Below are 26,094 nucleotides of genomic sequence, written 5' to 3' on the forward strand. Positions count from 1 at the left end.
TTCTATTTGTGGAAAACATGCTTGATGAAAATTCTGACCTTGAAAGATACTTTAAAACCTGTGAATATGTGGTGCTATATCTCACTGCTATGGAAGTATGCTCCCCATTTAAATGCTTCTTTTGTGAGAACAAGCAATTTTATCAGAGCAGTGAGTCACAGTCCTAGGATAAGAATTTATCTTAGTCATTTACAAAAAATTTCTTTTACCCAAAAAAAGAGTTTGGCTAATGACACCATTAACAGGCCTTGTTTCTACTTCTTACCATGTTGACTAGCTTTGATTCTTAAATAAGTTATGTCCCCATGTACTTAAGATTTAAAAAAAAAAAAAATTCCCTATCCAGTTGATTTTTGGTTAAATTTGGTTCACTGCATATCACGTTTAATACTTTGAAATTTGCAGCTGTGTTATGAAGGCGAAAGCAAGAATATTTTCAGAAGTTAACCTGAAATGTTTTGAATTCTAAACATTTGGGAATACATTAAATTTTTCAGCTGTTCGTACAAAGATGGTATACTGCAAAATTGATCAAACACAACGCAAAGTAATTGTAAGGTAAGGTCTATTTTAATTGAACTACTGAATAAATTCGAAATGCAAAAAATGTTAAATGTACTTTGTTATACCTAGTCACCGCTGTATGATCATGGTTTGGATAAACTGCTTATCTTAGTCCTTGGTTATTGAAGGTCTCATATTCTTGTCCTCATTCCAATAAGACAGTAACTTGTTTAAGTTGTTATCTGGGTGAATTCAGGCCAAGTCTGCAAGAATGAGCTACATAAAACACAAGTCTGGTGCGTTTGAAAAGAAATAGTAGCTTCTGTTGTTAAAAAGTTCAAACTTCTTCATGCAATTACAGCTAAAATTTAACTCATTCTGAAGATATATCTTTGAAAAATAAGACATCCAGTGCTCATCTATGAAATTTCAACTGTTCTGAAAATTATACATACTCAAAGAATAAATTTTAGACAATTACTTTGAATTAGTTTGTGGAGGAAAATGTGACATCAATTGCATGCAAAGCAAGAATAAATTGCAATGGTGAATGAGAAGTTAATTGTTGATCAATGGAGCAATGCTGACCAAGAGAATGGCTACATTTTCTTAAATAGGTACTGTCGAATCTTTAATGTTCACCAGGTAAACACCACTGAAAAAAATCAATGTACTGTCTCTGTACTGAGCTGTAACATTGGCATGGATCACCATTGATTCCTGCAATGAGATATCAAAGCAAAGTACCTATTTGGCTTAAACTAAAGCTAAATGCTGTGGATGTTGACGATTTGAACTAAAAACAAAGCACTGGAGGATCTCAGTAGGTCTAGCAGCATGTGTCATTAGTGGATTCAACATCAACTCTGCTTCTCTTTCCACTCATGTCACCAGATCTGTTGAGTTGCTTCATTTTTTATTGACTTCTTAATGTGATTGAAAGTAAACAATATTTATGCATGGTGACATAATCTGAGCAAAACACTTCCTGAGATAGGCTTTACACTGTAACCTTCATTGTACATTTTTTCTCCTTTCTCATTACAGTCACACTACACACAGAACCTTCGGAAAACAACAGTGGCAGCAGTTGTATGATAGTCTTAACTCCTGGAAGCAGAACTTGAACCAGGTGCGGAATAGCCTCCTCAGCATTTCCACCACATAAAGTCCAAAATGTTTGGACTTGCCAAACAATTCATTTTTAAGGTCATTGTCAGAATTAAGATTGTTTGTTTGTTTGTTTGTTTGTTTTAAAAGCAAAACAGCTATTTGAATAAAGATCTGTGGAATAATTTGCAAGTTCCAGCAATCTAATTAAAAGCATGTTTTAACTGTTTTTCATTATGTCTGGCAGCACAGTAAATGTTATGTAAAACTGAAAAAATTCTAAATTGCACCTAAAATTTTTAACCATAACATATCTGTTCATTAACAGTTGAACACTTGCCAAAAAAATGATTCTCAGAATTTCTACCTTGAAGGCATGATATAACATTAAGTTGGTGTTATCTTTATTACATATTCGGTTGAGCTATTGTCAGCTTTCCTTTTCCGTGTGTGCTTGAGCCGGTCCAGACTAAGAAACCTCTCGATTTTACTAATTTGTCCTTTGATGATGGCATACTGAGAATCAGTTTCCTCCTCGAACAGTAAGTCTTGAGTGGCAGGCATAGTGTTAGATGTGGAAACCTCTGGTCCCTTAATCTCTGGTGATTGAGGATGAAAGTATGATTGGGAACAAGTAGAAGAAGTTTCTGTAAACTTTCCCTGATGTTTCATTGAAGCAAATGAAAAAGGAATCTTGAAACCTTCGCCGGAGGATGAACATGGTTTTTCCTAAATATAGAAGACATTTGTTGTAATAAAACTCATTAGCCTTTGTGACAGTCTTGTCAATCATCTTCGGTTTTTACTCCTACGCAGACTGCAGCTGGAAATCCAGCAGGGTTTTACTGCCTGAAGGTTCGATTAAGTAGTTGTACGGTCATCAGAATTTAAAATTCCAGATCTTTCAAACAATGATTTAGGAATATCAATCCTAACCCAAATCAGATCAAGAATTGACACTGTCTTGGGTTTTGGGATAATTCATATGTGGCAGTGAAGTGACAATATAGTACCCATGAATAAAGTTTACTGTCCATTCATATATCATAACGTGGGCTAGGATAACTTGAATTATTTCAAATTATGGCAGAGGATTAGGAGTAGTGGCAGCTCATAATTGAAATGGTTTGTATTAATTTGACGTTTATTGAAGATTTTCATCTTGCACTCATCAAAACAATTTGCAAGAATACTAACTGAAGGGAAGAACAATATTTAAACTGCTTGAGGGGAATAATTGTCAAGTTAACTGATTAAAGGTGCTATTGACATAATTGTTATTTAACTGCCAGTCATTGTTTAAATTTTAACCTAGGCAGGTTGACTGATTTCTCAGGACAGTACAACAAAATAGCAAATGGCATTTGATTTTAATCAATTCTAAAATTAGAGAATCTATCGTATTGATTTCTTGAATTGCTTAGTTACCATAATTGGCATTTATCACAGGTGGCCAAAATATTATGTTAACTTCATGTCAGTGGAATTTTTTTCTTCAAAACTTTTCCATTGTCAGTCCAGTGAATACAAAAAGTAGGACCTGTATGCAGTACAGATTTTAGTGTGCCATCTTTAAGATTGCCACGATATTTCATTCGGTATAGGATAATTGTTCGAAATAGAAGTTAGATATTTTAACATATCTTCTACACTAATCCTGTGAAATAACTATGAAGATTTCCTTCTGCAGAGTGGTGAGCAGTTATATAACAAACTATTGAAACAAAAAATCTCAAAGGAAGTCCCTGTGAGTAGTATGATACAGAATGATATATACAATGGTCTCTTTGTACTCTGTGTCAGTTCCTTGTTGATGTTGACTGAGGAATTGGAGTTATCTCTAGGGCTAGCCTTCTACTGCTCTCGAAGCTAACAATTCCTTATTATCAAGGATTATTATCCTATGTAGCCCATCTCCCAATCCAACAGCTGTAGATGTTTTCCAAGAGTTCCAACCGCAATGAATACCTGTCCTAGAACTCCCACAATACCTGAGTTGCAGATATCTCCTTGATCTAGCCTCTGCTCACAGTTCTAAAACTAACTTATGCATTTCCTCCAATGATGAAATAAATTGTGTTGAAGCCCCTGCCTTGTGTTCCTGTGTCTTGATTTGTAATGCCCTACCACAACAACTTTGAATGTACTAATAGCAAAGCTATTGATTAAGCTTTATTTGGACTGTGTGCTTATAATTCAAGGGGTGGGTCTATACATTGACAAAGTTTGGTGACAAGATACATTCAGTATTAATACACACTGAACCTTGAAGGAACATCAAGGGATTTTCTCAAAATAGATGTTCAAAAGTAACTCATTATCACAGTTTTTTAAAGCCTTAAGACGGGTAAATTCTGGAATATTAGTAAGAAAGTACCATATAGATCCTCTCAGCTGATGTTGTAGTAAGGATAATTCTGTCAAATTTGACAGACTGTTCCATTGTACACAATATGTCTGTTTCCCAGCATGTTAGACTGGAATATTGATTGGAGTCCACAGTCCCATTGAATACAGAAGACCACCCATGAAATATAAGAACGTGTGTACAATGGTCTATTAACAATTATTGCCAATGCCACGTAAGACGAGGGGTATGATTAAACACAATTGGAGGGAAAGCTAATTACTTCCATATAAGCTCCAGTTAGGTATTGTTTAAACAATTTTAAGCATTAGAACGTGCAAAATTACTCCCAGTTTTTTTGATGCTTATAATACATAAATACTTTTGCCAAAGTGGTCAACAATTTTGGGGTACCACTACCACATTGCAATAAATCTCCACAGGCAAGTATTAAATCTGAAGCCATAAACAACAGGAAGAAAACCACTCAAGCCCTTACACCATAATAATGTTATGGAAATTGAGGAAGGCCTTCACCTTAACTCTATCTAATTTAATTCTGGAATGGCCTATTTGCATTACTACGTGTGTGAAGTAAGCTGACACCACAAGAGTACGTAAAGCACAAGAGGTACACATTAGAGACAGATGCTTCAGCATGGACAAAATATGTTTTTACCTTAAAGATCATAATGAGCTTATAAAAGTTCATCCATTGCAAAAGCATATGCCTCAAATTTCCTCTGAACCTGCACGAATAAAGCTGTGCATTTTAATATTTTAAACAACTAGTCCAATGTAACAATTCACCTTGCAGATTCAGAAAGAGTAACCTGGTGCCAGGACGTAGTTGCAATAATTACCCACTAAGTACCTTAACATAGTCATAATATTAGATTTTTATTACAAGGAGGGAACTGGACAGCTATAAGAACAGCAGAAAGGAAAGATAGAGCTGACTGCATTCCATACTTGCAAATATAAGTGAAGTACAGAAAGACACAGGGCATGGAAAGAAAGTGTGGGATGGTGGGATATGCAGTGAGAATGGAGAATACAGACAATAGTTTTACAGTGAAAGAGGGGAAAATGGAACTTTTGGATTTTAAAAATCTTAATTAAATGGAGGATAGAGTAGGAGCATTTAGAAGGTCAGGGAATCAGCTTTTTGTTTTGTGGTTTGAAGCAGAAGCATGAGAAATTATAAGAATGTTGTTAAATTTAAGTATGCTGAGTCTTCAACATTACATATGAGTTTTAACCATACTAATTTCAGGAGTATGTCAATGAAGGCAATCCACCATCAGCACATGTAGGTTACTATACGTAAAATCTATAGAATGTAATGATGCAATTCTTAAATCCATAATCTCCACTACCTAGAAAGTGACAAAGAGCTGCAGTTCATGGCAGCACCATCATCTCTGGTTTGCCTCCAGGTCACACGTCAACAAGTCTTAATATGTACAATGATTTCTTTATCAGTAAAGGGTCAAGCTCCTGGAATTCCCAACCCAACAGCAATGTGGGAACACTACCACAAGGTATCTCACCACTGCTTTCAGTTTGTGGATACTCATCTGAAGAATGCATTTAAAAAATAAGAATTTAAGAGGTCCGTTGCTGTGAACACAATTCTGTGTATTCTGTTCAGTGTAAGATTGCGTGCCATTGTACTCAGTAAATGAGAAGAATGATTTTGAATTATCAGGGAGGGTGGAAATGTTGCATTTCTGCTTTAAAGATTTAGTGGGGAAGCAACTGACTAGTAAAGAATGTGAAAAGAAAACTATAGATTCAAGGAAGAAGCTTGCAATGTCAGGAAGGTTGGTAACCAGACATGGATTCAAACTCATTGCAGCTGGAGATGTTTTACTCATCGAATTGTTTTAATTTAAAATGTTTTACTTGAAAGAATGCTGAAGCAGATTAAATAGCATCTTACAAAAGGGAATTGAATTTTTAACGGAGAAGGAAAATGTTGCAGGGCAATGTGAACGTAAAAGGATTGCTCTTTCAGAGAGCCGACATAGACTTGATGGTCTGTATGAACGGCCTCCTCCTGTACTGTAGAACTATGAACCTAAGGACCCAAATGCTCAAGTTGAGATTAGAATTACATTCTTGTAACAGGTTTTGTAGGAAGATCTTATTATTTTAACCTAGCTAAGGTCGATGATAGAATTACAGCGGAAGTGAATTAAATAAAGCATGCAGTCTCCTATGGCCTGAATTATAAACAGACAGTAAAACATTCTGAATTTTTATGAAAGTGGAGGAGGCACTTCCATAGAGAGGCAAAGTGGCCAATGCAGATTTAAAAGGAAATAATAAGAACTCTCTGATGATAATGGAGAATAATAAACAAACAGACAGTGCAGGGACACTGTAAATAGAAAAACTTAGATACCCAAAAGAAATGCAATACTAACTGTAAAACTACCCATAACTGGATTTACATTTCACTACATGTGAGGATAAAAACGAAACAAAGCCAGACAGAAAGGGGTTGGGGTGGGGGATTAATGTTGAAGTATCTTAGCTACATAGATGAACGCAATGAAAATTCAGAGCGGGGTGGAAGGTTAAACATAAAAATATTTAAATCACTCTGAAAAGGCTGATCCTTAAATATCCAAAAAAAAATCAACACTGCATCATTACAGCACCTACGAAATTGTACAGTAGATTGTGTTACATTTAGGACAAATATTTTGTGCATTCTGGTTATACCATTAGGATTTTTTGTTGTTGTTTCTTCTGGATTCTTTTAAGTGTTAATTATACTAATACACCAATCGCACATCAAATTGCAAACTAATCTTTCAAACTGTACAGCTCTCAAAATGTGACTGCTATTGAATTAGTGGGGACACAAAAGAGTCCAACACAATTTGTTTGAGTTGTGTATGCAGGGATCATTGCAACAAGAAATATTAGCCAAACATAAAAAATACACAAATGGAAGCTGGAAATGAATAATTGAATATAATGTGAATACCTTGAGAACTCATCTTAAATCATACAAAGCAAACAATGTCCCCTGCAATGAAAGAATTGTTTTGATATATTGTGGAATTTATTTTATTTGCTCGTGGGTTGTGGGCTTTGCTGGCTCAGCTGGCATTTACTATCCATCCCTAAATACCCTTGAGAAGGTGACATCGTCTTGGACTGCTGCAGTCCATTTGGTGCAGGTACATCGACAATGCTGCTGGAAGGGAGTTACAGGATCTTAACCCAACAATAATGAAGAAACAGCAGGATATTTCCAAATGAAAGTGGTGAGTGGCTTGGATGAGAACCTGCAGGTGCTGATGTTAGCACGTAACTGCTGCCTTCTCCTTTTAAATGGCAGTGATTGTGAAAGGTGCTATCTAAGGAACTTGGTGAACCTTACACAGAAATGAGGAGTATCTACCACTTGTCTCTCTCAGACTATAGAAGTGGTTTTTTTTACTATTAAATAATTAAAGTGCAACTTCCTGACTTGTTCAAAAATGTTACAGTTTTCATCTGTAAGGAGGGAGTCATCTTTAATCATTTTAGCCTTCACCATACTAGTGTCTAATGTCCTGATTCAATTAGTTCAATGTTATCATTGCACCTGTACTCCAACGACAATTTTTTGGAGCATCTATTTCATTTACAAGAGCAATCTTTTGCAATCCCTTAGCCTTAGAATGATGTTTGAAAGCTGATAATGTACACTAAAGATGATCACATCTATTATGGTTATCTATACAATAGTCGGCAGAATCACGTGAGGTCAGCAGTGAGCAGCTTCCTGTCAGAGAGCGAAACATCCCATTTTCCAATCTATTGTCAAACAGTGAAATGAAATTCTTGCTAATGAGTGCTGAACGGCTTATTTGCAAGCATTTGCTCATCTTTATGACATAATCTCACCTAATTAATCTGCAGTTTCTATTCTCCCACCTGCCAGATAGAAAACAGAATGATAATTCCCAGTGTGAAAGTCAGTTCAATTCCAGCTTGCTGCCTGTTCCTCCAGCCATATATCAATCACTAACATGTCAGAGCATGCTCCATGGACAGTGACTGCAGGCACCCACCCTTCTTTTCCCCCTCAGCCCCAACAACCACCACCACCACCACGATTTCCTCATCTAGCAGAATCTCCAGGTCCCTGTCGGTGAAGCAGGATGCCAATTCGTCTCTATCCAACATGCCTGAGGCAAATAAAACAAACTCTGCAGGGCAGCTGTGGACAGTCACTGGGTGTCCAGTCGGACTTTAAAGTCCTGGTATTTGCCTGTACTTCACCTGCAGCGAGTTGGGGGAATATGACAAGCAGGGTGCCATAGGGGTGTGGTGCAAAGTTATTGAGAAAATACACTACATGAAGCTCGCTAAAAATTATACTTAGCCAATTTTTAGGAAGATTCAGTCGCTAGTCTTTTATCATTTCAATAATAGAAGAAATAATTTGTGTAACATCTTTCACATCTGAGGATACTCCATAACCAATTAAGTACTTTTAAGATATTACCACTGTTGCAAAACAACAGAAAACTAGGAACAGAAAGTAATACTAATATATTAATATAAAATCTACTCCAAAACCTTAAATACCAATATAACCTAAATGTGCACATGACACGACTCCTTTATCGTAAGTTGTAAGCACAACTTAGACTGAATTCGTACACTCAAGAACAAATAAGATATTGACTATTCCTTCAGTCATCTCAGTATCACAATGAATGACTAATAATAGGTTCACTATTTAAAATTTCCCTTTTGCTTCAATGCCCACTAACCTCATGTTTCATTAACAAATTGCCAAAGTTCAAAGGTTGATGATTTAATGAAGAGTCATTTGTCACAGAAATGCTGTCAACAGTTAAAGAGGTACCTGTACAGGATCTTTCCTGAGATCTTACGATTCACAATCACTTGTTATGGTGAGCATGACTGTAAGACATGTTACTGAGTTCATTTGATGTTGTTCTTGATCTATTTTGTAGTTGGGTATTTAATTGTTGTCGTAAAATGGATCTCCCATAGTGTTGTTTGTAATTAAGTTCAAGCATGCACTGTTTTGTGTTGGCAGATTACATACAGTGCTTTATTGCACTTCTAACAAGAAGCCCAATGTAATTGGCCCATTCTTTTAAACCATTAGGTCTAGTTAATGTGTATGTCAGGTTGCCCTAGGTTTGCCAAATTAGCTGGAAACAAGTACATTTTTAAAATAAATTTGATACTTTGAAATGTAATGGATGAATATTTCGCAACATTCATTTTTGATTATATAAAAGGTTAATTTGTTAAGGTATATTTGAAACTTCTCCTACCAAGCCACTTTGAGAGGTATTATCTTGGATTTTTAAACACTTTTCAAAGTTATATCTATCTTGGCTTTGTATGGGATAGACTGCATATCATTTCCTCCCTCTCTTTCTGCCTTTGGTGTATACAGTCAGTATGCCTATTTTCTACCTATATTTTATTTCTATCTAGATCAACTTCAATTGTAAAATATGGTGCCAATGTGCTTCCCAATATTTTTGAAATCCATCTGTCATAAATCGCATGTTTCCATATAAAATTGTACATTCTTCTCAAATTATCTCTCCAAAGATTTGGAATGACATTTTAAAATCCACTTACCCGATCTGCAGGCTGTGAAAAATCAGGATATGTCTGTGCTATTGTGTTCCACTCCTCATCAGAATTTCTCTTGGGGTAAAGAGGAATAGTGGAGGTATTAAAAGTGTCATTCAGCCTTTTAGTACTGGGAGAATCTGAGTGACAGAGAGGAAATGGTTACAAATTCACTCAATGTGCTAAACTTTGAAAATCCCCAGATGCTAATTTTGAAGTCATTGAACTCTTAGTTTCCTATCTGACCTTGAGAATTATTCACATTTAATCAGAGATGTTTCACTGTTCATCCATTCGATGGACAATTTCCTATTCTAATGTAGGCTTTGATCTTGTTGTGCCATGGAGAACTGTAAAATCATTTGAAATATGTCTTCAAAAAGTATGTGTTTCCTTCAGTATACTTGACTAATGATAATTACTAGGGAAGAACAAATACTAATTTGTGATGTAAAACTCTGAATTCTACCCTTTTTGTCTCAGGAATACTATTTCTCCTATGGATGGCTTCCTGTCAGAGGTAATGAAAAATATACTAGTAGAGTTCATGTCCGTGTCTGCACTTAGTCTCATAGGCTTGGATAAATTAATCATCAGAGACTGTAATTCACCTTTGATTGGTTCGTGATGGAAAATCCCATGTGACCAATACATTTTGGGTCATTGTGAATAAGCCAGGCTGGGAGATAGACACGTATTCGGAGTTGGATGCATACTTCAAAGTTCTACAGAGGAGACTGGAATAATTGGGATGAATTACAAGGCAGTAATCTATTCAAAGGATTCAGACCATTATCATAAAATATTAGAGTGAAATGCAATGGTTTTGTAATTTATTTTAACCTTGCGATTCAATCACCTTTTTTTACATTTACAAGTACATTTGTGACCTGACTTCCCATGGCTTTGCTCTGGGTAGTCTAGATTCAAGAGCACTTTTTTATTGGCTGAAGACTGGCATCTGTGATGCTGGGGACCACTGGAGGAGGCCAAGATGGATCATCCACTTGGCATTTTTGGCTGAAGATTGCTACAGATGCTTCAGCCTGAACTTTTGCACTGATGTAAAAACCGAAAGAGCTGTGGATGCTGTAAATCAGGAACAAAAACAAGTTGCTGGAAAAGCTCAGCAGGTCTGGCAGCATCTGTGAAGGAAAAAACAGAGTTAATGTTTCAGGTCTGATTCTGAAGAAAGGTCACCTGGACCCGAAATGTTAACTCTGTTTTTTCCTTCACAGATGCTGCCAGACCTGCTGAGCTTTTCCAGCAACTTTGTTTTTGGACTGATGTGTTGGGCTCTTCCATCATTGAGGATGGGGATATTTGTGGTGCCACCTCCTCATGTGAGTTGTTTAATTTTCCACCACCATTCATCACTGGATGTGGCAGGACTGATCCATTGGTTGTATAATCACTTAGCTCTTGTCTATCACTGGCTGCTTATGCTGTTTGGCACAAGTAGCCTGCTTGGTAGCTTCACCAGGTTGACAGCTTATTTTTAGGTATGCCTGATACACCCTCCTGCACTCTCGACTGACCCAGGGTTGATGACCTGGAGTGATAGCAATGATTGAGTAGGGGTACACCAGGCCACGATGTTGCAGATTGTGCTGGGGTACATTTCTGTTGATGGCCCACAGCATCTCATTTGATACCCAGTCTTGAGTTGCTAGATGTGTTAAAAGTCTGTCTCATGTAGCACAGTGATAGTGCCACACAACACGATGGGGGGGTCTTCTCGATGTGAAGGCAGAACTTGATTGTAAAGATGATATACGGCATGCTTGCCTTCTTCAGTTGGGGCACCAAGTATAGAAATTGGCAAGTCATCTTGCAGCTGTATAAGACTTTAGTTAGGCCACATTTTTGGAGTGCTGTGTGCAGTTCTGGTCTCCATAATAAAGGAATGATGCAGAAGCTTTGAAGAGGTGCAAAAAACGTTTACCAGAATGTTGCCGGGATTGGAGTATATTAGCTATAAGGACAGACTGGACAAACCTGGATGGTTTTCGCCAGTGTCGGAGGTTGAGGGCAACCTGACAGGAGTATACAAAATTATGAGAGGCATGGATAGGCTGCATAATCAGTGTTTCTCCTGGGGTGGAATACTAGGGGACATAGGTTTTAGGTGAGGGAGGAGAAAGTTTAAGGGGGAAGCGTGAGGAATGGTTTTTTTTACACAGAGGGTGGTAGGTGCCTGGAACATGCTGTTGGGCAAGTGGTAGAAGTACCTGTTCTGAGGAAGGGTCATGACCCAAATGTTAACTCTGAATTCTCTCCACAAATGCTGCCGGACCTGCTGAGCTTTTCCAGCAATTTTTGTTTTTGTTTGTGAAGTGGTAGAAGCAGATACATTAGCAATGTTCAAAATGCATTTAGACAAACACATGAATAGGCAGAAAATAGAGGGATACAGACCATGTGCAGGCAGTGCTCTTAAAATGGCAACAGCACAGCCATGAGGGCCTGTTCCTGTTCTATACTCATCTATGTTCTATGATATTAGTTTTTCCAAAAGCCTGATAGCTTCATGGTCACTATTACTGTTTTATTTAATTCAAATCAAATTCTCCAGGTGTTGGAAAAAAAAACTGGAGCCTCTACGAGTCATAGCTAGATTTGGACAAAAATAGCATGCAACCACAGCAATTTGACCTCCTCATGGATCCTGTTGGCTGGATACAAACTATAGATTAGGTTGATTCCAACAACATGGAAGTTTGATTGCTTTCTGGATGAACTAAATTCAGAATCTGCCTCCTTGGTGGATGTTGTATTGCTATGAGTTGGAATTGCCTTTGGGCAGAGAACCGAAAGAAAAGAAATCCCCTAATTCACATGTACCTGGATTATTCATCAAAACCTCTGGATTACTAGTCCAGGAATATAACTGCTATGGTACCACATCCCATACATTATCCACTTTTACCACCAGACTTGCTAAAAAAGATTACCTGCTGCACTAGAATTTCTCAAACTTATTTCACCGATTTGTCTTGGAAAAGTAAATGCTGAAGGGGTTCTTCTGCTTACAATAGGAGCCTCCGGTTTGTCTCTCAGTAATGAAACTGAGAGTGATGTTGCAGCTTTGTTCGATGTATCATTTTCTTTCTCAGAATCTAAAAAAGGCAGTTCACAAAATTTCCAGTCACTTTGACATGGTGCTTTGGTGTTTGTGCACTCTATCTGAGAGGTTGATGTTTTATTCTGGTGATCTAAAGCAATGGTTGCAACCGGATTAACTGAAGCACATGTGAAGCTGAGCTTTAATTTATTTTCTGTAATCTTGGAAATACCTCTTGTTTCTAGTACTTCAGCATGCAAATCCATTTTACTAACTAATGTTTGCTGATTTTCCACAGTGGGTTCCAAACCATTCACACTGCTGTTAGTTTCCTCTGTACTGTGGGGGACTGGGGCTAAAACCATACCTACGAAATTTGGTGAACGGATACTTGTCATAATTAAACAGTCATTGCTTTGTGCTAAGTTACCTAGCAACTGTTTCTGGTTTCCCAAAGCTTCAGCATTGGACACAGTTACCTGAATATCTTGAATTGCTTCACTGTCAGAAATGATGGTTTCCAGACTAAGTGGCTCTTTCTGCTGATCTTCAGTACTAACAAGATTGTTTTGTGCATTACTACTGAGTTCCTTCATAATATCTTCCTCATGGTTGTCATACCTGAGATTCCCTGACTTGGATTTACCGACAACATCAACACTACTGTTAATTTTACAGGGCAAAATTGATAGAATGCAATGGTCAGTGGGTAGTTTTATAGGACTGTCATCTGATTTACTGCAGGGTTTATGGAATTGACAAAGTTCAATTACACAGTTTTCTTCCGTCGGAATATTTGCTTGGCTGTGTTCGTGCTGCTGTTGTAAACTGGATTTCTGCTCATTTTTAATTTCATCAAGTACTGGTTGACATACAAGGTCAAAAATACTTTGCTGAGTTTGGACAGTATCCTCTTGTACTTCATTTGCATCGCCTTCCTTTGTTATAATCTCAGTGGTGCAAGCAGCTGCTCTGGCTTCAGTCCTAGGTGATTCATTTATAAAGACACCTTTGTCATATTGTGTGGTTTTTGTCTTATCATTCGTATCATAAACTGCTTCAGTTCTGCCTCCATTGAATTTGTGTGTGTTGGAGTCTGTCTGCTGACCTACATCTGCACTGCAGACACCTAATGCATCAGCACTGTCTGGGAGCTTCTTTCCTCCTTCCATTGGGACTTCTGCCAAACAGACAGAAGTGCACTGCAACTTGATTTTTGCACTCGCCAACTCAGCTTCATTGCGAGTGTTTCCTGTTTCACCCTGCTGAGTGTCATTGGGCTCACCAGCATTAACGGTCAGAGTGGATACACTGGTGTACGGTCTTTCATTCACAAACAGAGCTCCGTTATTAGTTGCTTTTTCTGGCATTTCTGTAGTTGGCTTGGCAGTATCTGGTGACCATATATCACTGTTCGTAACTGTAATGAAAATATAAGATTAACCTTGAAAGTACACATTTCAATTTCTTCAGTTTCTCAGTTTATTCTAGGCAGGTTTAAGTAGTGATATTTAAACTGGTGCATCTCAAAAGGTTTTGATTCTGGTAAGTCAGTGAGTACATTATTTTGTAACTGCCGCTCATATAATGCACAGGTGTATTATTATATATTACTATCCCAGAGCAACGCAACAGATAAGAGCAAACACTATAACTTGAAAGAAATCACATTATCCCCATTTCTTTCCCATTCTCTAATTACTTCTATATGTGCTAATCTCCTTCGTCTGTTCATCAATTTTTTCATAAACATTTCCAATTCTGCCACCACCCCAACCCCATAACTGTATAAATATCCTGGTCTCTGCATGTTACTTCTAACCTGTTTTTTTGCTTACTATACTAAATTTCTTTTATGCCTAATAGAAATTTATCTTAAAGAAAACCTGTTACAAATTTTACATAAATGTTGAAACTTTCAACAGAAAGTCACTGAATATTGGTCACACAGTACGTACAGAATTATGCATTGTACTTATACTGACTACCAAGAAAGTCCTGCTATTGTCTGCAACTGTTCAGCATAGGGAGAGTCAGAATGATTTAACTGTGATATTTAGCTAGTTGTTGCAAATGTGGTTACAGTTAGCAAACAGTCTTTTGTGGAGCACCATAAATAAGCTGTCAGTTTGTAGCTCAGCTTTGACTTTCAGAATTTCACATCTAGTTTGGAGGTGGGGGAGAAGTATGGGTCTAAGACTAGCGTCTTAGTCTGAAGTAAACCTAAGTAAAAGGAATTACTAGCATATGAAGTCAGAAATAACTATCGCCGATTAGGAAGACAGTTTGAAAAGTATGATGGAAGAGAAGCAGTAGCAGATATTTAAAGAAATATTACAGACTCTCAGCAAAGAAACTTTTCATAAGTAAAGATGAAAGAAAGTCTTTAAAGAAGGTCTTTATTTACCTGTGGTGAATTAAGGAAAGTTGAAATTGAAAGAAGCATACAATACTGTGAATGTTAGTGAAAGGTCAGAGATTGGACAAATTTTAGAAATCAACAAAGAATGTTTAAGAAAAAGTCAGAAATTAAAAATATGACAGAAAGCAAGCTAGAAATATCAGATAGACAATATGAGTTTCTACAAGTATTTAAAAAGAAATTGAGTAACGTATGTGTATTGGTCCCTTAAAAGGGTGAGACCAGACAACTTACAATTGAAGAGAAGAAAATATTAAACAGGTATTTATGTCAATCACAATCACTAGGAAGGAGGGACTGGAAAAACTATTAGAACTAAAGCCTGGCCAAGTCCCTAACTGCCATACACTGGTGAGTTAAAATAAGTAGTTGCAGAGATAGAAGATGCATTAGTTGTGATTTTCCAAAATTGCCTAGATTTGGGAAAGGATCCAACGAATTGGAAATTTGCAAATGTAATGCCATTATTCAAGAAAGGTGAGAGACAAGAATGATGTAACGACAGGCCAGGTAGCCTAACATCTATCATAGGAAAGTATTAGAATCCATTAGTAAGGAAGTTAAAGCAGGATATTTAGAAAATTATAATACAGACAGGCAGAGTCAATATAGTTTTGTGAAACAGAAATCATAGGCAGAAATGTAGAATGGCTTGAGACCACCCCACATTTGGAAGAAAAGTCAGCAGTTAGCCAGAAGGCTGAGAACAAGTCTGCCCCGCAGCCAAAACATTGCAGTGGTCTACATTAGTGGATTTTCACTTCTCGGTAGGTGGATGCACCACCCACTGGAGATTCCAGTCAATCTGACAAGGAGGCAGCTCCAACAGTACCATCAGCACCAGAGGTCAGTAGTCCCAAGTCCAATCAGGACTACAATCAATCCGAGGATGAAAATCTGATAGAATCCCAGGCTCAGATAGGTCAAGGGACACTAGGCAGGAAGAGTTTAGTGATTTTAGGAGGGTGTTAGGGGATGTGTGATTATTAATGCCTGTATGAGGAGAAGGTTGGGGGACTAATGCTCTTCTTTCTCTGACCTCTACAACTTCGTAAAATTAAAAGGGGCTGCCCACCAACGCACATCAGCTCAATAAAAGTCATTTATATATAGTGGGCAGACTGTCAATTTTGGCATCCAGCTATCCTCAATATGTGTCGCTCAAGGAAGGGGAAAAATGGTGGTGTGGTGGACCTCTTGTTTTATTAATTTATTAGAGTTTGCTGAGGGAAGTACCAAGCAAGGTGGATAAAGGAGAACCTGTAGACATTATGTACTTGGACTTCCAAACCGCATTTGATTATGTGCCACAGGTTATTAGAAAAATAAGAACTCACAGTGTAAGGGATAATATAAGAACTTGGATAGAGGATTGATTAGCTTCAGGAAACAGAGGACAGATAAAATAATTATTTTGAAGTTGGCAAGCTGTACCTAGTGGAGTGCCACAGGTATAGAACTGGGGCCTCAACTATTCACAGTCGATGTCAAAGAATTGGATGAAAGGACTGAATGTATGGTAGCTAAATTTGCTGATGACGCTAAGACAGTAGGAAAGCAAATTGTTAAGACTACAGAATCTGCAGAGGGATTTAGATGGGTTAAGTGGAAGCAAAAAAAAAGGCAGATGGAATCTAATGTGGGAAAATGTGAACTTGTCCACTTTGGCAAGAAGAACAGCAAAGCAGCATATTATTTCAACAGAGAAAGACTGCAGAGCTCTTCATTACAGAGGTATATGGATGACTTGGTACACAAATCACAAAAGCCTAGTATGTTGATGCAGCAAGTGATTAGGAAGGCAATTATTTCAAGGGGAACCAAGTATAAAAGTAGGGAACTGTTGCTACAGCTGTGTAGGCCCTTACTATGACAACATCTGGAGGACTGAATACAGTATTGGTCTCCCTATTTGAGAAAGTATATAATTCCATTAGAGGCAGTGCAAACCAAGTTCACTCCACTGTTTCTGAGGATAAAGGATTTAGCTTATGAGGAAAGGCCAAGCAGCTCAGGTCTATTCACACTGGAATTTCTAAGAAAGCAAGGTGATCTTATTGAAACAAATAATGTTCTGAGGGGACTTGACATGGTGGATACTGAGAGGGTTTCCCCTTGTGGGGGAATGGTCTAGAAGTTGGGGTCATAGTTTAAAAAATTAGGGTCTAATCCATTCAATACTGAGAAGGAGTCTTTTTCTCAAAGGACATTAGTTGATGGAATTCTTTCATGAGAGGGTAGTAGAGGCAGGGTTGTTGGATATATTCAAGGCAGAATTAGATCGATTTTTGTTTGACAAGAGTGTCATGAGTGACACATCATGGGGAGACATGTATGATCATGTAAGATCAATCATGTTCTTATTAGGCCTTCTCCTGTTTCTAATTCTTCTGTTCCTGGGAGGATTGGTCTTGGTCAGCCTGGGATGTGCCTGGATCATGTAGGACTGCAGAGTTCCTGGTATCTTCCTAAGTTCCATGAATCTATAAACCATTTACCAACATACAAGTTAAGAGAAGTAGCTCGTTCAATGCTTCAAGCTTTGCTGCATTTAGTGAAATGATGGCTGATTTGTATGTGTTTCAAATTGCACATTTCCCCAAGTAACCTTGCCTAAGAAGAATATGATGACTTTTGATTTAAAAATAGTCAAAGACACCACTGCCTTCTAAGGATGAGCATTCCAAAGTGTCTCAATTATTAAAAGGAAAGAAAAAAAAATTCCCTTATCGCTGTCTTAAAAGGACGACCCCTCCTTTTAAAACAGTGTCCCTTAGTTCTGGACTCAGAAGACAAAACATCCTTTCCATGTTTACTTTTTCAAGATCATTCAGGATCATGTAAATTTTAATCCAATCAACATTCACTTTTATAAACTTGAGCAAAAACATGAGCAAATCATCTGCAGGATGATTCTTACCTAACTAACCTAGACCTTACAGATGACTCACTCGCATGTTTGTGGACAGGTTCACCAATGACCACTGTGTATGGAAGCATCATGTTGCAACTAACAATGACAATTACACTAGCTTTAATAGCCGACAGACCCTCAATTTCTCACAATCAGTAATCCCCTCGCCAAACCTCATCCCTATCTCCCACAACCAAAATTCTACAGATAGGAAAGGCATGTTCTCGTCCAGCCAGTAATCTCCAATCTCTCCCCCAGTCAGCAATCTCCCTAGTTTTCTCAAAACCAGCAGTCTCTCAACTCTCTAAGGTTTTGGAGTAGATTTGTAACTCGGGCTGTGGGTATTGAGGTTGGTTGGCTCGCCGAGCTGATTTCTTGTTCCGCAGACGTTTCGTTACCGTGCTGGGTACAAAAAGACATGACCAATACTCACTCATCTCAATCCACATGGATAAGGAGAACCACCAATTCGACTGGGACAACACCAAAATCCTGGGACAAGTTAAGCAGAGACAGGCATGGGAATTCCTAGAAGCCTGGCACTTCACGAAGAAAGCCATTAATAAACACATAGAACTCAACCCCATATACTCTCCACTACGAAGGAAAACCAAAAGTGAGGCAATCCAGCTCAACGGACTCCAGAGTTTAAAAACCAGGCGGGAAAACACAGCGACGCTTCATCGGAGGCTGCACTGATGATGTTACCCAGCAGGGTAATGAAATGTCTGCGGAACAACAAACCAGCTCGGCGAGCCAACCAACCTCAACATCTCTCAACTCTTGCTCAGTCAGCAATGCCCCCCATCTTCTTCCACAGCCAGCAATGTCCCCATCTTTCCCACAGTGGGCAATCCACTTTCCTGTTCTTCCATGGACAGTATCCCAACTGTCCCAAAGCCAGTAATTCTTTATGTTCTCCCACAAGCAGGAACCCTCTCACAGCACTTTTACACCCAGCATCCCCCAGAACATTCAAACATAACAACTCCCCTCCCAAGTGGTACCATATCTAGCTACTCCACCACAATACAGTCAAATCTTGTGATTGCCAATCCAGTGCTCTTTTATTCCAAATTCAAAGAGACTTGCATTTAGATTGCATCATTCACTGTCCCAAAACATGCTTTTCCAGCCAATAATATGCTTGTGAAGTATAGTCACATGTACGAGTACCCAACTTGTGTACAGCATGCTCCCATAAACAGCAAAAGTGATAATGACCAGATAATCTGCTTTAGCAAAAACCACAGAATAAAATAAGGTAGCCACTGTGCATAATTCCAGATTTTTATTGAGGAATAGTAATCAGCCAGAACATTCCTACTGTTGTTGCATTCAGCAATTCTATGCCACCAAGGACTATATGTTATCATATCATAGTTGGATCCTCTCCTATTAGACTAAAATACATCTTCATAGTAATCCCAAGCATCATGAATATTCCTACCAGAGCTCCAATACCACCAGGTATCATATCTTCCCCATCAAACCCCTTATCCTTATTATAGAATGATCCTTCATAATGTACTAATGCATGCATTTCCTTCAACTGCCCAGTACAATTGAACAACCAGAATCCCTTTTCTTTAACCAGTTTCCATTTTTTGGGCTTTAAAAAATTAACTGCAGAGTTAATAATAATATTCAGTACAACTGGTATACACTGTACATAACGTGCACATATGTGCAGATAATATTACACATGGCCAATAACAACCCCATCGCTGAAGCTCTCATAATACGGTAATAAAATGCAATTTGATTTAACAACAGTAAATCAGTACCCAGATAATATATTGCAGATTATATGAAATATTTGGATGATATAACACAGATAGCAGCCATTTGGCCCATCATTCTTTTACAAGCTCTTTGAAGGTGCAATGAGTCACGTTTCCCTTCCCTTTTTACTGCCCTTTATCTTTCCTTTTCATGCATTTATCCAATTCGCTTTAGAAGTTATTGTTGAATCTGTTTCCAATGCCTTTAGGCAGTGGATTCCAGATCATAGGAATGCACTGATTTTTAAAAAAAGTCCTTATTACATCTCTGGTTCTTGTGCCAAATATGTGGTGTATAACAATGTATGTTGTGATCACCTTGAACAGCACCACTGAAACCTGCTGGCAAAACAGTAAAACCTTTGAAGATAACATACTTCCTATAACACTTTTCAACTGTATTTAATTAGTATAAAATTTATTCTAGACTCTCTGAAATACATAAAATAGTGACACCAATATTTCAGAACAAACTGAACTGTTCTGTACTAGTGCAGATGTTTTCAGTTTCAATTTTAAGAATCAAGGTTAGAGTTACTTCAACAGTGCAGTGCATATTAATTCAGAAAAACAAATAACTTCACTGTGCAATATTCCAAACATAACAGTTTGTGCAAGTTTGAAGTTATGTTGATATTATATAAGATACTGCTTCCAGGGGAAAAAAAAAGTACAAACAGGATTGATTGGAAGATTCCTTCCATAGACATGTAACGTCTATGTTTAAGATGTACCTACCTATGTTATCTGTACTAATCATTCCATCTTCACCTTGAGTGCTAATCTCTTGCTTCATGTCATCTCTCTCACTGGATTCTTTTATTTCCTCTTCTATGCTGCTGTGCATTCCTGCTTGTTTAATCTTATTGTCATTAACTATTAAGGCCTCACTCATACAAATCTGCTCTCCCGCTGTTTCCTGTACTGTAGGCTGTTCAAAATGTTTTAAGTTATTCCAGTAGGAAAAAAAAGTAATGAACAGGCAGTTTTTAATAGTGGATTAGATTTACATGGAACAAAAACTTAAATTGCCGATTTATTATCTAACTTAAAATGAAACTTTTTATTCTTGCATATGTCATCAATTCTTATTGCAATCTATTCGCATTTTGTTCAGTCTCAATCTTGGCTCAGTAGTCAGCAGTCTCAGACCTCCGAGTTAGAGGTTGTGAATTCATAAACAAAGAACAAACTTTCATTTTTATAGCAAGATTCACAACCTTATAGCACTTTACAGTCACTGTAGGAAACCTGACGGTCAATTTTCAAACTGCAGGATTCCACAAATATTAATCAGCAGATCATATATTTTAGTAATGTTGGTTGACAGGTGAATATTAACCAGAACACCAAAAGAACTCCAGGGACTGTGTCTTAGAGCAAGTTAAACTCTAGTAACATGTATGTTTCCAGGTTGAACCTTGGAGAAGCCAAACAATATATAAAAAAAAACACAACGGATGTATACAAGAGTTGAGTCCAGGTTGATCAGAGAAGAAAGGGAAAGACAGACATAACAAAACAAAGGAAAAAACAGAGTTAACGTTTCAGGTCTGGTGACCTTTCCTCAGAACAGTTAACTCTGTGTTTTTCCCTCCACAGAGGCTGCCAGGTGCTGAGCTTTTCCAAAAACTTTGTTTTTGTTCCTGATTCACAGCATCCGCAATTCTTTCGGTTTTTATAACAAAACAAAGAAGTGTGCATGCTGGAGATCTAAACATAAATGAAAACATAAGGTGTTTAAGAAACTCTGCAGGTCTGGCAGCATCTGGAGAGAAAACTTTGAGTCCACAGACCCTTCTCTATATCCTTCTTCAAGAGACAGATATGTTGGATGGAACCTCCCCTGAACCAGGGTATTGACAAGAAAGTTGAGAGAATCGTGAGATCAGCAGTGACAAGCATCCTGCTGTCAAGAGCAAAAAGTCTCATTTTACAACCAAATATTGGAACAGTGAATGAGATTCTCACTAATGAGCAGTGAGAGATCTATTTGCATGATTTAGTATATTGTTAATATCCTCATTATGACACCTTCATGCCTTATTAATATGCAATTTCCAATTTCCCATCCATTGCATTGAAACTAGGTGAGGAACAAATAACTGAAGTCAAAGCAGTAATCTGGCAACTTCAGCACACTGTTTGTTCCTGCAGCCATCCATCTGTCACCGACATCTCAGGGCATGTTCCAAGGGCAGCAACCACATGCACCCTCCATCCAGCAGGCCTCCAAGTTCCCTAACAGCATAGCAAGACACCAATTACCCTGTGTCTGACAGGTCTGCGGCAAATAAATTGTTCAGGGCAGCTGCTTGACCAGGTTTACAGCTGGACTTTAATAATGTTACCAGCTCCAGAAATCCTCGGAGGAGTTGGCAGTGAATAAAACTTATACCTGCAGCAAGTGGAAGAATATTACAAGCAGGTGCAATAGGAGTATGTTGCATAGTCACTAAGGCAAGTTTGTTAAGGTAGAACAAGAAAACATGCTAGGGCTCACAGAATGAAACCCTCCACGAAACTCTCCAAAAATGAAATTAAGCCGATTCCTGGTATGATTCACCCAAAAAATTTTTACCGTCTCTCAACATGGCAGTGTTTCAAAAATAGCATGTATCAATGTGGCTGTCCTTCTACATTCAGTGAAGCACAAGTAGCACAGTGTAAGGACATCATAAAAATGTACGCAGGGAGAGGCTTAAATGGATCATGAGGACCATCAAGGTCTGAGCCAGGCTTTCACAGGGAAAGGCAGGTCAAATAATTTCAATTTTAAATCCTTCCCTAGAGGCTGGACACTTCAAGATCAACATATCCTAAGGTATCTAGTTCAAATTGGGAACAAGAATTTTTCTTTCATTCTTCACAACACTGAACTTGCTAAATTAATTGAGTAATTTTAATAAAAACCGAAAGAACTATGGATAGTGGTAATCAAAAACAAAAACAGAAATTGCTGGAAAAGCTCAGTAATTCTGATAGCATCTGTGGAGAGATATCAGAATTAACATTTTGGGTGGAGTGACCCTTCCTCAGAAGTGAATAATTTTAATGTCTGGGATCAGTAATGGAGTTTTTCATTACAAAGCACACTAATATATATATAAATAATAGGTACAAGGTAGAGATGCAGGTCCATTGCTAATAAGGTCCTGCCTACCCACTTGTTCATGCAGCAAGTAAATAATTTAAGAACAAATCTTCTGGCTTTAATAACGCTACAGTAGATGGACAAAACAACATTTTTCTTGGGTTCTGAGGAAGGGTCACTGGACCTGAAACATTAACTCTGTTTTTTCCTTCACAGATGCTGCCAGACCTGCTGAGCTTTTCCAGCAACTTTGTTTTTGTTCCTTATTTACAGCATCTGCAGTTCTTTCGGTTTTTAACTTTTTTCTTATGTCTTTATATTGTCTGGTTTATGTCACAATAAAATATTGAATATGTCACAATTACCCAAATAACATATTTATAGATCAACATAAAATATATGGAAACCTACAGTTCCTTTAAATGCCACAAGATTTTATTCTGGTGCCTTCAAACCAATAAAAAACTTGCCTGCAATCTCTGTATTTCCTGTCCTTGTTGTATATTCTGCGCAGATAGTTTCCTTTGCATCTTTTGACACTCAGCATGAGCCTTTTTAAATGATTCTAACTCAGATTTTATTAGGAGATTTTCTTCATTTAAACGAGCCTCCTTAAAACAAAAATCACTGATTTTTACTCTTACATTGTGAGATGTGTAAAATCAAAACTTTCATTTCTTTAACTTCATCTGAATGTGAAGTTAGTACTGACAGAAAACAGTGGGTTTCAATCATGACTATGACTACATTTATCATTTAAGCATATTCCCACAAGTGAAGGAAAATTACCAGTCAAAGCATTTCACCAGATCTAAGACGTGTTTAAGAACAGCACTGGCGCAGATGTAAGATTCTATAACTTGCGGGTACTCTCATTTAAGGGAGTATTGTCATTAAACTTCACCTCCATGGTCAACGTGCATTGCATATAAAATTCTATCAAATGACAATAACGTGATTTGTATATCACATTTTTGTGATGAATAAATATCAATTAGTGTTTTTGATAAAATATATGAATTATAACATGAATTACTTAACCTGCATGATATGTTTTGTAACATGCCTCAAGTTATCTTAAGATTTTATTAATAGTATCATTTATTGTTGATGCAATCAAATAAGTAAACAAGACACTACATGCTCATTAAAACAGGGTTGACAACATGATAACCTGTGTTATTCATACTGAGCGTTAAAAGAATGAAATATTCGCTATAACATATTTCCTTATAAAATATTATATACATTTGGCAAACACTGAATGTCAATTAATTCTGTTTATAGTTCTGTTAAATGTTCAATGCTGGTCAATTCTCAGTTGCGTATCCATTTTCAGTTTAATGAAAAATATTCCAAATTCTTATGATTAAAATGAGGCTATAACATTTCCAGGTTTAAATGAAATGGCTTAATAACCCCCATCCCGCCAACATTCCTCTAAGAAAATAGTGAATTATCCATTAATCAAAAATATGAAGACTTTTTTTTAAATTGGGTTGTATCCCATGATGTCCTGTGGCATCATCCAAAAACACATGCCTGAATATTTGCTTATAATGAGTGGTTCCCTATATTAGCAAAAATTATAGTACAGACACGGTTGTATTATGTCTCAGTATGTCAGTATACTTTTAAGAGACATGCTAATGACATCATCATAGCATGTAACCTGAGGGTATAAAGAGCTCATACTCAATCTTCCCTTGGATCACTTGAAGCATTAAACTCTACTGGAACTTTATTCCTCTGTTATAAACTATTAGCTTAATGCTAGCCCAGACACAAGGGGTCTACAAAATGTAATGTTTGTATACAGTAGTAAGTTTTAATAAATGTCTGTTGGATTCTTCAATATCACGATATCCACATCCAGTTTATGGTGATACATGAGTTAACACAAGCTAAACCAAGTAAAGCACCTTGTTGGGGGCAAACTCACACCATGGTAGCAGCTGTGGCTATCTAGAAAAAACTCCAATATCTTGGTTGGAGATAGTTGGCAAAATAATTGAAGACCAAATGGGCTACAGCTTCAGACAAAATAATTCAGCCAAAGGAAGGATTTCTCACTTGTCAGCAGCATCAGTTCCTGCGAATACAGACAACTATAGATACAGCATTAAACTCCAAGAAAACAGCTAATTTCTTTTTTATTGGAATATGTCATGTCAAGACAAAAGAAATGTAAGATTGCGTAGGAAAGAAAAAGGTTGCAATGGACTTTTGAGCTGATACACAAAGCCAGTGCAGTGCAATGCAGTGCAATACAGAAGATGGAGGCTAGAATGCTCTGCTCCTGACAATAAAAACATAAATAACAGCTTCGCAGAATAGCAGATACAAAGTTTGCATTCTTAAGGAGCAGTTTTAATTGAAACAGTCATTAAGACACACAGCTTAAAGAACCGCAGTCCAAAATTGTTAAAGTGGAATGATGGACAGGAGAAACCTAATTATGAATTGAAAATCCAGTGACACCTTTACTGAATTACAAGTATTCAAACAATGTATGCAGTTCTATTTTGTAGGCCAAGCAATAGATAATCCTAACAAGAGAGCTCTAAAGATCTTGTTTGTTATTGGTAAGGAGGAGAATCTTCATAGAAATAACACATCCATTCTTTCCAATGAACAACAGGGAAGATCCAGAAAAAATCTGGAAGGTTCTTGAAGATCAACCCAAGGTAAGAACAAACTTCAGGACTAACAGAATCTAACTCACGTCGTTTCGACAGCAACCTGATGAGTCTATTGACTAGGTTGTCAGAAAATGCCATAGCAAAGGCCATGAGTGTGACATTTCCAAAGAGGAAGTGTCAAAAATGCTCAATGGGTCAGTAATCATCACCACACCAATTAAAGCCATTAGGAAGTATCTTTTAGACAAAGAAAAGGGCAAACTAATGATGCATTACTTGAGGATGAACACAAGTGTGACCCCATAGTGGCAGGCCTACAACAATTACTTGCTTTAATTGCAGCAAATACAATTGCTTTAGTTAGCAAAACTCAACAAATAAACAAAATTAGTAACAGCTGCAGTTGTCACAACTACCCAAAGCTGTCCAGCTTTCCTGGATATCAGTAAAGCATATGTAAAACACCAAGGGACATTGGACACACATGCAGGAAATCTGGTACCAAAAGCCAAGCCAGACTCCAAAACAAAACACAAGTGACAAGCAAGATGGTACAACACCACAACACTGGTATCAAGGCAA

At 37.5% G+C, this 26,094-nt stretch overlaps 2 protein-coding genes across 2 annotated transcripts in view; one reads left to right on the top strand and one right to left on the bottom strand.

The window, feature by feature from the left end:
- eif3m (eukaryotic translation initiation factor 3, subunit M) overlaps positions 1-3,703 on the top strand; it is a 45,482-nt gene extending 41,779 nt beyond the window's left edge. Inside the window, exons 10-11 of the mRNA XM_020512261.2 lie at positions 498-558; positions 1,552-3,703. Of these exons, the coding sequence (XP_020367850.2) occupies positions 498-558; positions 1,552-1,672 (182 nt within the window). The 3' untranslated portion in view covers positions 1,673-3,703. The remainder of the gene's footprint in view (positions 1-497; positions 559-1,551) is intronic.
- The window catches only part of LOC109912819 (coiled-coil domain-containing protein 73), a 120,588-nt gene continuing 96,495 nt past the window's right edge, over positions 2,002-26,094 (bottom strand). Inside the window, exons 13-17 of the mRNA XM_048607353.1 lie at positions 20,515-20,707; positions 12,547-14,076; positions 9,599-9,732; positions 5,907-6,044; positions 2,002-2,343 (exon numbers count right to left, since the gene is read on the bottom strand). Of these exons, the coding sequence (XP_048463310.1) occupies positions 2,002-2,343; positions 5,907-6,044; positions 9,599-9,732; positions 12,547-14,076; positions 20,515-20,707 (2,337 nt within the window). The remainder of the gene's footprint in view (positions 2,344-5,906; positions 6,045-9,598; positions 9,733-12,546; positions 14,077-20,514; positions 20,708-26,094) is intronic.

The sequence above is a fragment of the Rhincodon typus genome, chromosome 17, assembly GCF_021869965.1.
Source record: "Rhincodon typus isolate 14 chromosome 17, sRhiTyp1.1, whole genome shotgun sequence".
NCBI classification, from domain to species: domain Eukaryota; kingdom Metazoa; phylum Chordata; class Chondrichthyes; order Orectolobiformes; family Rhincodontidae; genus Rhincodon; species Rhincodon typus.